A 12,577-nucleotide genomic window follows, 5' to 3' on the forward strand; every position below is an offset into this window, starting at 1 on the left:
GTTCCATGGATAGGGAAGGAACTGTGGCGGTAGACTTGTCTTTATACTTCGCCTGTCTGGCCAGAAAACAAGTGGCTGCAGTCTGTGGTACATGATATGCACAGTCTCGTGAAAAACTTTGCTGGGAGTTGTTCTTGACACAGAAAAGATGTATGCCAGGTGTTGCAGGGGTGTGTTAAGGCGTATATGCATGAATGTGAGCATGAGAGCTTGAAACTGTGTCAGTGCTCTGCGCGAGTGTGTTGGTAAATGCGGTGCAAGAAAATCAAATAATGTAACACGTGTAAAGAAATTAGAAATCCCAGTAAAATATTGTACAGTGTCGTCATTGTCCCTCAAAGAATCAAGTGTCATTTTTTGTTGGCACGTTCGTCTTTAAGTTCCCGATTTTCTAGCACCAGCCTGTTTAGTTCATCCCGTAGCTGCTTTTCTTCATCTTTAGAAATCCAGGCAAAATTGTCATAGGTTTCAGTCTGGCAGTAAGTACCACCACAGTCACCTCTCTCGGGAAGAGGAGCAGCCAGTTCTGCTGTATCCGAAGTACCTTCCCCGTCGCCATCACCAGCATCCTCTGCTAAATTAGGGTGAGAAGGAGTTGACTCACTCCCCACAAGCTTCTTCATTTCCTTGAGTCTCAACAAACCGTTTTGAAACATTTTTCAGAAAGTACGGTTTAGCAAAAATAGAGTGTTTTCTTGATCAACCATGAGGAAGGTTTTTTTTTCTCAGCGAAGTGTTCGTTTGTTACTTTGCTGTTTGTGAAAAGATTCTCGATCATTTTCCTGGTTCTTAATTAAAACCTTTGCTAATGGTATCGGTCCATTTGAAATTAACTTCCCAAATACAAGCCTGTCATTGTAATTTACACGGAAATAATAATCAATCTTCGCCTTTTCGTTTTAAGTTGGCTGCAGTTTTGATATGCGTTTTAACCTTTAACAGAGGTGGACGTTTAAAAAGATAGATGTTAAACTGTTAAAGAGAGTTTTCATTTCGTAAATCTTGAAGTCGATAAGTCTGGATGTGTTATGAACAATACGTAACAACATTACAGATTCAGTGTTTTGTGTATTAGGTAAGTGCATTTATAAAATTCCATAAAAATTACTGTGGATTGTCTTTTAAACAGCTAGATTGGTAACACACTTAATCTTAAGAAATGCATTCGTTGTCCGATATAAAACACATTTGTTCTGACTTGAAAATTTATAAAACAAACAGAGAAAGCGAAATAAAGAGAGAGAGAGAGGGGGGGAGAGAGAGGGGGAGAGAGAGGGGGAGAGAGAGAGAGAGAGAGAGAGAGAGAGAGAGAGAGAGAGAGAGAGAGAGAGAGAGAGAGAGAGAGAGAGAGAGAGAGAGAGAGAGAGAGAGAGGGCGTGAGAGAGAGAGAGAGAGGGAGAATTCATACGCTAAAATGGTCTGAAAATTAAATTTTAATCTAAATCCTTTTCTCTCTGAATATTAATATTGTCCGCTTAGAGGGATCTCTGCAAGAAGATTTGTTGTTGTTATTGGTGGTGTGTTAATGTTGTTGTGTTTAATGTTATTGTTGTTACTGTTGTGTTCATTGTATTGTTGTTGTTGATTTTGTTGTTGTGTTATTGTTATTGTTCTTGTTCTTATTCTGTTAATGTTATTGTTGTCGTTATCTTCGTTGTCGTCGCAATCGAGTGTACACATTTTATGGTACCGACTTTAAACGTGTATTGACAGGGAAATATTTATAAACACTTAACGTATGGTTTCATTTGCACATGTGTTTCAGTTGGCATCTCACGAAGGAACATTTGTTTTGGAGAAAAACGCCCACATTAATCCGATTCAGTTTGACACTATAAGACCGAAGACAAGATAAGCTGGTGGGTGAGATCGAACGACTGATTAACGCAAGTAAAACCTTAGACATTGTGCACCGAATCCAAGATGGCATGGGTGAGAAATAGCGTGCACAAACTATTGACTGTTCACACTTTCCTCGCTTTACTATCTAGAATACAAAGCGACGGACTGTTGACACCAGAACTGTTGTATTTGTGGGTTTATGTACAGAGAGGCGGAGACATAGTGTTGGTTCGGCCATGCTTTAATATCAAGAACCTCAACTCTTCTCCTATTCATACGGAGTGCTGTCCCTTGGACCTTTAGCTAATAGACTCACTCTAATGGAGCTATCTCTAAATGGAACATGATATGCTTGCCTAGCAATATACATGACATCCTCTCTTTTACAAATAAGAAAATACTTCTAGTCATTTTCTTCAACTTGAATGTACATCTAGATTTTGAATCTTTATCTTTTACTAAATTATGTGGGCCTTCATTTATTTTGTTTTATTTAACACTTAGAACAGAAACAAAACTTTTAAACTTACTCCTGTAAAACTTCACTTATAAAAAATGTTCTTATTCACACATTGAACTTTCATACTGACAATTTCAGCATTCATACTGACAATGGATTTGTTACACATTCACACTCTGGTTACTATTCTATAATGTTTACCTACATCACCTAAAGATGGACAATGGTTTGCACTCCAATAAACATAATAAAATCTTCAAGACATTATCATTGTGTCTGCATGTTTATATGATGTGAATGTTGTTTTGACATGTGTTACAAACATCTTGTACATAGTCATTGTTTCAAACATTGCGTGAATGAATCTTCTGTTCATTTAGTGTCTCTGAGCAATTGAAAATAAAATCTGTCTTCAAACATTCTTTATCTCCAGCATACATTCTTATTCATATTCTGAATCTTTCTTAATTAATACTGTAAATCATAATCAATAAAAAATACAACTAAACTATTCATAACTTTCTGAAATTAAAATAGTACCATTACTCTGGTTATCATTTTCTGCTGTCTACTCTAGCATACTTTCATCATCATTACTGTCAGCTGTACCTACTCAGTTCATGTGTACTCATCACTGTATTTCTTGGGTTGTTTGACAACTCTTCCGGATCTGGTTGTTACTGCACTGTCTTTGTTTTCAACCATGTTCTTGTCATCAGTTTGTACTGGAATCTGTTCAGTTCCTATTTTCTTTTCTTTTTCTTTCTGATTTGAGTCTTTCACATTCTGATCAGTAGTTGGCATGGTAACTGTTCTGTTGGAATCACTGTCTCTGGATGCTACCTTTGTTGGTCTGAGCATTTTGCGGTTTCTTCTGTACTCTACATTCTGTTCATCTCTGACTACATAGGATCTTGGTGTAGAATGAGGAGTAACTACATTTGCTTTCTTCCATCTGTTACCAAACTGCATCATGACTGGATCTCCTGCTCTGAGTTTTGTCAAATTGCCACTGGCTTTTCTGTCAAAGTACTCTTTCTGCTTCTTCTGACGAGCAATCAAATCTCTGTGATTCTTCTTGTTCTGCTGTTTTCCTGGTTTCAACAGTTCTGCTCTTGTTGGGAGTGTTGTTTTCAGTTTTCTGCCTAGAAACAATTCTGCAGGTGATTTTCCTGCGTCTAATGGTGTGTTTCTGTAGTCTAGGAGTGATCTGTAAGGATCTTTGGATTTTTTCATCAGATTCTTCACTGTTTGGACCATTCTTTCTGCTTGACCGTTACCTTGAGGGTGGTAAGGGCTTGTGGTGGTATGTTTGATTTCATACTCTTTCATGAACTCTGCGAATTCAGCACTTGCAAACTGTGGTCCGTTGTCTGTGATCAACTCATCTACTATTCCAAATCTTGCAAACTGATTTTTCATGTGGCCAATGACTGTTTTGGTGTTGAGACTGTTCAGTGTAATGACTTCTGGCCATTTGGAGTAGTAATCTACTATTATCAAATAGTGTGTCTTGTTCAGCTCGAACAAATCTGCTGCGATCTTTGCCCATGGTCTATCTGGAATGTCCATTGGTATCATTGGTTCTTTGGGGTTAGCTCTGGAGTTTTCTGCGCAAACTCTACATGCTGTGACCATGTCTTCAATCTGTGACGACATACCTATCCAGAATACCAATTCTCTGGCCATGCTCTTGCATTTCACTATGCCTAAATGTGATGAATGAATTCTTTGCAGCTGATCTACTTGAAGCTTCTTGGGAATGACTAATCTGAGCCCTCTGAAAATCAGACCGTCTGTGTATGTAAGCTCATCTCGGAATGACCAATAAGCTCTAACTGATTCTGGGACATCTCTTCTGTTCTCTGGGAAACCCTTCAAGATGACTTTTTTGAGTTCTGTCAGTTCTACGTCATTTGCTGTTTCTCTCTGAAATTCTGCATATTTCTCATCTGAGATGGGCAAGTGTGACCTTGGGTTGATAGCATTGATTTCTTTCTCTGGAATCAACTGTTCTTTTGTTTCTGGGAGGTACGATCTGCTGAGCGTATCTGCGACGTACATTTCTTTCCCGGGTTTGTACTTCACCTTGAGGTCATACTTCTGTAGCTGCAACATGAATCTCTGCAGACGAACAGGTGCTTTGTGTAGTGGTTTTGTAAAGATGGACTGCAATGGTTTGTGATCAGTCTCTACTTCTACTGTTCTACCATACACGTATGTGTGAAATTTCTCACATCCGTACACTACTGCAAGTGTTTCCTTCTCTATCTGCGCATAGTTCTGTTGTGTCTTTGTCAGTGCCCTTGACCCGTACGCGATCGGCTGACCTTCCTGCATGAGGCAACAACCTAATCCTGTGGATGACGCATCAACTGATAGTGTCAGAGGTTTTGCTGGGTCATAGTACCTCAGTACTGGTGCTTCCGTCACTAGCTTCTTCAGCTTCTTGAAACTCTCTTCCTCTTCCTTTGTCCACTTCCACACTGCATCTTTCTCTGTCAGTTTTCTGAGTGGTTTGCTCACATCTGCCAAGTTGGGTAAGAACTTTCCTAAGTACTGAATGAACCCTAGGAACGTCATCAGTTCTTTCTTGTTTTGAGGACTGCTCATCTTCTGAACTGCTCTTATCTTCTCTGGATCTGCTTTCAGACCTTCACCTGACAGTATGTGCCCTACATACGAGATTTCTGACTTGTGAAACTCGCACTTTGAGTCGTTGAACGTGAGACCGTACGACTTTGCTTTCTCCATGACTTTCTTCAGTCGTTTGTCATGCTCTTTCGTGTTGGATCCCGACACGACAACATCATCCATGACAGCTTCTGCGCCTTCTATGTCTTCTACCATCTGAGACATGACTCTCTGAAATATTTCACTAGCTGAAACTATTCCAAAAGGTAACCTGAGAAATCTATATCTCCCCCATGGTGTGTTGAATGTACACAGCTTGGAACTCTCTTCGTCCAACTTGAGCTGCCAATAACCAGATGTTGCATCTAGTTTAGAGAAAACCTTTGCTCCTGGCATGTTCTGAACAACTTCTTCTATCGTCTTCATTGGATAGTGTTCTCTCTTGATAGCTTTGTTCAGATCTCGTGGATCAATGCAGATTCTTGTTTTCTTTGGCGTTTCTACCACTACCATACTGTTCACCCAGTCAGTAGGTTCTTCTTGTCTTGTGATAACACCTTCTTTTTCCATACGTTTCAGTTCACTTTTAACTTTCTTGTGTAGCGCAACTGGTATCTTTCTGGGTGCGTGTACTACTGGCTGTACATCTGGGTCAACTTTGAGATGAACCTCTCCTGGGAGACAACCTAAACCTTCAAAAGAATCTGGGTATTCTCCTTTAACATCTAGCTGAGGGTGATCTCCTTTAACCTCTTGCGTCATGCTTGACTGCACTGTGTCTACTCTCTGGATCAGTCCTAATCTCTGACAAGCTTCCAGACCAAGTATCGCTGTACTATCCATCTCTGTGACATAGAATTTCACTTCATGCTCTTCTTTCTTGAACTTGCATGTCAGTTTCGTCGAACCTAGTGTCTTGATGTTATGGCCTGAATATGACGTAAGCTTGACCTTTGACTTCTCCAGTTTCTTTCCTTTGAAAGATTTGAACGTTTTCTCAGAAATGACATTGCATTTTGCTCCAGTATCTAACTGAAAATTGACTGTTTTCTCTTCTACTTCCAGTTTCTGAAACCATCCGGAATCCACTGTATTCATTTCTGCAGTGCCGATTGTACCTAACGAGTACGCTTGCACTTCATCCTCTGTGTCGCTACTGTCACTATCGTCTAGTGTGTGTACTTTGTTTCTTCTCTTTGAGCTGTGTGTTTGCTCTGTTCTGGCCCTACACATGCTCGCAAAGTGGTTTGGTTTCATGCATTTTCTGCATTTGTTTCCTATCGCAGGACATTGCGCATCTTGTGTGTGCTTCATGCCACACCTACCGCATTTCTTCTGTGCCGTAGCTCTGTGTTCGCTAGGTGCATGTGTACCTTTGTTCTTGTCGCTGCTGCGTGACGTCTTTTGTGCATTCGTTCTCTCTCTATGCCTAACTGCATGAACGGCTGCTTCAGCTGACAAATTCATTTCTTTCAGCTGTTTCACTGACATTTCATCCACTCTGGCTATCTCAATAGCTTTCTCTAGAGTCAGATCTTTCCCAATATCAATGAGTTTCTCACGCACTTTGTCTGATTTTGTTCCGAACACTATTCTGTCTCTCACTACCTCATCTTCTTTGTCTCCGTACTCGCACTCTTTCACAAGCAACTTCAGTTCTGTTACAAACTGTTCACACGTTTCATCTGGTGCCTGTACCTTGCTGTGAAATTTGTACCTTGCAAAGATTGGGTTTGATTTGGGCTGAACGTAGGCTTTGAAACCATCGTAGTAGTTCTGCAACTTTTTCTGCTGCTCATCACTCAATGTCCAGGTTGAGAAGATTTTCCTACCCTTCTCTCCAACCCATAACATTAGATAGGAACATTTTTCTTCTTCTGTTTTGGCTTTCAGTGGTCCCTTGAACATGAAAGACACGTGATCTTTGAAAGAATTCCATTCCCCCACTAGATCTCTTGCTTCCCAATTGAATCTTGGACAGCTACCAGTTCCCTCCATAGTCTAATATTATGCTTGAGTGACTTATCTTTCAGTCCAAACGTTCTTGACAAGCTCCACTTCTGGTCACCATGTTGTATTTGTGGGTTTATGTACAGAGAGGCGGAGACATAGTGTTGGTTCGGCCATGCTTTAATATCAAGAACCTCAACTCTTCTCCTATTCATACGGAGTGCTGTCCCTTGGACCTTTAGCTAATAGACTCACTCTAATGGAGCTATCTCTAAATGGAACATGATATGCTTGCCTAGCAATATACATGACAAGAACAAGTATCAGGACTGAGCAATGCTGAATCCGTTTCCAGGCCAACACATGCCGAGAATTCAACAAGCGAAGAAATCGAGTGTTTCGAGAAATGCACATGCCATGGCAACATGGCCGACTGTTCGCAGAATTTTGGAAATCTGACTTTTATTCCTCGTCTTCCGAGTGAGTGTACAGTGTTGAACTTTTCCTACAACAGCTTAAAGGCAATACAACATGACGATTTCTTCAAGAATGTGTCTCAGCTGACCGCTTTGGACATGGGAAACAACGGTCTTTCTTTCATCAGTCCTAAGGCCTTTCTCGCCCTGGGTCGACTGGACAGGGTCCACTTAGACAGCAACGCTCTGGCCTACGCCGACTTGACACCAGTATTTTTGGCCAAGAAAATCAAAAAGTTGTTCCTAAGGAACTTGAAGATAGGCCCTCCCACCGAAGACTTTTTCAGACAGAAACCGATGCCTCGTCTACGCAAAATTGATCTCAGCCTAAACCCGATCCAGGAACTAAACTTATCGGTGTTTCTGCCTCTCCCTTATTTACAAGAGATCAGGGCGGCTGGATGCCGTTTAACGACAGTAATATCTGTACCTTTACCGCATCTGAACGAGCTACATCTCGACTCTAATGCCTTGTACAATCTGCCTCATACGTGCAGTCAAAACGGCAGCAGTCTGTTTCATCGTTTATGGCACCTTACCATTGAACAAAACAAAATCGCCACATTATCCAACCACATATGCTTGCCAAATCTACGCTTTCTCGATCTGAGTAGGAATCCCATTTCTGTGTTCGAAAAGGATATGTTTCGGTTGAGATTTCCTTCCCTGACTCAAATAATGCTTCAGTACATCCCATGGCACTCAATAAGCCGGCTGGAAAAGTTCGCCTTTCGTCACCCCAGACTTGCAGTTGTATCACTGATGTCGAGCAACATCCCCTTCGTGTATGAGTCCGTGGATCCCGAATGCTTCGCTGGGAGTCCCCGTCTGTCCTTTCTGCAACTCAGCCACAACAAAGCCACTGGTTTAAGCGAAGCAAAATTCGCTCAGCTGTTTGGGTCAGCGAACAATTTGAACAAGCTTTCTCTCGGAGATTGTGACATTGAGACCATCACGAAGAAGACCTTCAGTCAACTTCGGAAGTTGAAAACGTTGTACCTGTTTCAGAACAAGCTGACATACATTGAGGGCGGCGCTTTTGATTCCTTGCCAGACCTGCGAGAGCTGAATCTGGGCAGAAACCAGCTGGCCACAGTGCAAGCCAGTCTGTTCAGTCTTGACACGCAGAGACGGCTGCATTCACTGGACCTGAGTGGCAATCCTTTCGTCTGTAGCTGTGATCTGATGTGGTTCAAACAGTGGTTCGTATCGTCTCCGAGCTTGTTCCAGCACTCTCACTTTACATACACATGCAGAAACAGCTCTGCCACCGTGCTACTCAAAGACCTGTCCTTGGTCGAACAGGCGTGTCTGCTGAGTCACAACACCTCAACCATCATCATCACAGCCATCGCGGTTGTCCTCGTGCTGGGATCCATCGTTTGTACAGTTTATCGCCATCGTTGGTACATCCGTCTCGTGCTGACCTTTCGTACCAGAGGCTTTGCGAGGCAGCAGCAGCGTCCCGAAGGGAACTATTGCTACGATCTCTTCGTTTCCTTTGCCTCTGAAGACTTGGACTGGGTTTGTGAACATCTCATTCCAAACCTCGAAGACCGCCTGGGACTTCGCTTGTGTGTGCACGAACGAGACTTCACCCCGGGGAAGAACATCTTGGAGAACATCGAGGACTGCGTAGACAGCAGCCGAAGGATCCTAATGATCTTCTCCCAACACTTCGCGCACAGCAACTGGTGCCAGTTTGAGCTCACCTTTTGCCTGCGTCACGTTTTTGAAAACGACGACGCGCTGTTGGTCACGTGTCTCGGTGACGTGGCGTCACGTGAACTGTCGAGCACCATGATGGCGGTGTTGGACACGACCACGTACATTCAGTGGGAGGAGAGGGTGGAGGAGAGAGGGGTGTTCTGGGAACGGATAGAGTTCGCTTTGCGGGCATTGCTGCGTCAAGCCCAGGGAGTGGGCGCAGTAGCCTAATGGTTAGGACGTTGGCTTTCATTGTGTAAGGTTCGGGGTTCGAAACCAAGCTGAGCCTGTTGGGTTAAGGGTGGAGGTAATTCCGATCTGTCACTAACCCCCTACTCCTTTGTTTGTGCACGAGGGCATTGTCTTGCTACATCCACCTCTCACCTCCCCCTCCCCAACCCCCTTGTCCTGTTTGACCTGATTCTTTATTTCTATGTTGCTGTGCTTTTGTTAATAATACTTGTTACACACAGACGAACACACATACATAGACACACACACATACACACACACACACACACTTACACACTCTCTCTCTCTCTTTTCTTTTATGTAGCTTTTATATCATTCTTTCTTTTACCCATGTATTCGATATAAATATGTATTCTGTATTCATTTGTTCAGTAGAATGGAGATTTTATGTTTATCATCTACATACGAGAAGCCTGTTGAATTTACACTGTGCTTGATTGTGGTTAACTTGTAACTGCATACGTTTTTTGTGAATATTTGTTTGTCCGTTCACTTAAAATACCGTTGGGGCGATATATTTGTGACTAGATGAATACCCGCTTCGCCGGGTAGCAAGTAGTCTAGTAGAGCCGAATACCCGGCTTGAGTGGCGCACCGTACGCCGGCTTCGCCGGGTCCGAACCATGGACCCGCCAAGCTTAGGTCCCTCCCAGATTCGTGGAATGGGAACAGCACGAAAATGATTCAGTGGCAATAATGCCATTTCTGATCATATCATGTCGAGTCCCATACTTGTCGACGACGCCCAATGTAACTGAGTGCCGAAACACCACAATCACCTTTGGAGGCGAAGTCCACTCAAAGAGGATTGAGAAATTTAGAGCTTATCTCTAAGCCCTTTTCAATCTGTGATAGCTTCTCAGAGGAAGGCCAGAACATACAGACTCAGAAAAGCAGCCATACCACATCACAAACAGAACTCTACAATCCACAGGTGTTTTCAACAGACACACACAAACACACTTTCTTTCTTTCTTTATTTGGTGTTTAACGTCGTTTTCAACCACGAAGGTTATATCGCGACGAGGGAAAGGGGGGAGATGGGATAGGGGAAAGGGGGGGAGATGGGATAGAGCCACTTGTTAAGTGTTTCTTGTTCACAAAAGCACCAATCAAAAAATTGCTCCAGGGGCCTGCAACGCAGCACAATATATGACCCCACTGGGAGAACGCAAGCCTCCAGCACAAAGGACCAAACATTTCTTACATACCGCCCGACTAAAATCTTTACAAACATTGACTATATTCTATACAAGAACCACTTAACAAGGGTAAAAAGAGAAACAGAATCCGTCAGTCGCCTCTTACGACATGCGGGGTGCAGAGAAATAAGGATGTGGAAAAGAAGACTTTTGGTAAGTGAAATAAAGGTGATGGATCCAGTCAGGTAGAAATAAGACAACAAGAAAAGAATTGGAAAACTGCAGGGAATAGTAGGGAGAGTTTTCGTGGAAGGAAATATAGGTGAAAGGACTGGTAAGGCAGAAATAAGACAAAAGAAGAGAAGTAAAGGAGTGGGTTAGCTTGGCATAAACACTCCCGCTGCGTGAAGGCGACCCCATGGGAGCACACACACACACACACACACACACACACTCACACACACAGAGAAGCCGTATATATATATATATCTATATGTATACATATATAGAGATAGATGACAGTGTATTTTTCGCGTGGCTATAAATTGATTCGACCTTTGCACTTTTACAGTGAGAACAACTTACGGTTCCAAGGAAAGCGTTCTGGACACTGCGGTGACCTTCTAAAAATAGTAACAGAACGCCGGGAATATCCGAAGATGCCCCTCATACCGTAGTGCATCATACGAAGGAAGGGAGGCAAACGCTGAAAACATGGAGAAGATAAGGAAGAGTTATGGTAGTTGATCCCGAACAAAAACCCAAAATCGGTTTGCGCTGCACGCTGAGAGCACGTATTGAAATATCTCATCGACCAGATTGTGTCCAGGGTGAACGTGAATATGGCCACCAAATTTGAAACAGATCCATCGAGAACTTTGGCCGCGCATCGAACATAAAGAACAGACACAGACACACACAGACAGACAGACACAAGTCGTATATATATAGATTGTAACGTAATTTTGTCAATAACAACGTTCCAACAACTTACCTTAAATGTTCTTGTTTTTTTATTATAAAAATGTCTAACATTTATACATTTCGAATATATTTTAAGTTATTGACACATCACAGTACGCAAAGAGATTTATAGAGCAAATCGAGAAAATGAACTATTGAACAAAGCGCGTATATAGCGGTGAGTTCAACAAGAAATTCCTCCGAGGTAGGAAAAACACCCCCGTCAAAGGGAAATAACCTTCTCAGTTGGTGGCAGTGACTGAGTGAGAATGGTTATTTCCCTTTGACCATTAAGATGTCCTTCTATAAGTCCTTGTATAATTTTAATCCACCAATAACTCCCTAACCGAGTGTTTGACTGGTCCCAATTTTTGTAAGGACCGTCTCGGGAATGTATAGAACCTGTTCACCAAGTTTGGTGACGATCGGTCCGTTCATTCTTGAGATCTATATGCGAACACAAACACACAAACAAACAAACAAACAAACACATCGACCGAAACCTATACACACCCCTATACCGGGGGTGTAATAATCAAAAGAAGGGGCACAGCCTCGCTGTGGCAAAGGGCGGACAAACAAATATTCACAAAAACCTTATCTTGATGGAATTAGTTTTCGCCCACTCGCCAGGATGCTGAGCGAATTAATTTTTTATAAGTTATGAATGACAAGCAAGCGCATTGTGAAAGCGAAAATCCTTTGTATCGATTTCGATTTATATTAGTCAGGCATAGGCATGATGGTGTGAAAAAAAATCCCATTAGAATCATACAGAAGTGAGGCCAAGGTATGTCTGTGTATGGACTGGGTGGCCGAGTGGTAACGCACTTGCGCTCGGAAGCGAGAGGTTGCGAGTTCGACCCTGGGCTCTTGAGCTAAATCAATAATTATCGAAATGTATAGTGCGATCGTACTTCAGTTATCTGTTCCAATGTAGCAGTTGAGTTGTTTGTTTGAACTAGTCCCTCTTTAGCACTCTACTCCTAACCCCGCTAAATAGGAATTGTCATTGTCTATCCCTCTGTGTCTCTCTCTCTCCCTATCTCTCTCCCCTCTCTCTCTCTCTCCCTCCCTCTTCTCCTCCCTCCCTCTCCCCCTCTCTCCCCGTTCTTTTCCCCGTTCTCTTTCCCTCCCTCCCTCTCCCCTCT

At 42.6% G+C, this 12,577-nt stretch overlaps 1 protein-coding gene across 1 annotated transcript; it reads left to right on the top strand.

The window, feature by feature from the left end:
• Window positions 1–8,023: 8,023 nt before the first annotated feature.
• LOC138963519 (toll-like receptor 13) lies at window positions 8,024–9,480 on the top strand. Its single transcript, XM_070335396.1, has one exon. It carries the CDS (start codon window positions 8,041–8,043, stop codon window positions 9,298–9,300), a length of 1,260 nt encoding a protein of 419 aa, XP_070191497.1. The 5' UTR covers window positions 8,024–8,040; the 3' UTR covers window positions 9,301–9,480.
• Window positions 9,481–12,577: the final 3,097 nt, after the last annotated feature.

The sequence above is a fragment of the Littorina saxatilis genome, linkage group LG4 (assembly GCF_037325665.1).
Source record: "Littorina saxatilis isolate snail1 linkage group LG4, US_GU_Lsax_2.0, whole genome shotgun sequence".
NCBI classification, from domain to species: Eukaryota; Metazoa; Mollusca; class Gastropoda; order Littorinimorpha; family Littorinidae; genus Littorina; species Littorina saxatilis.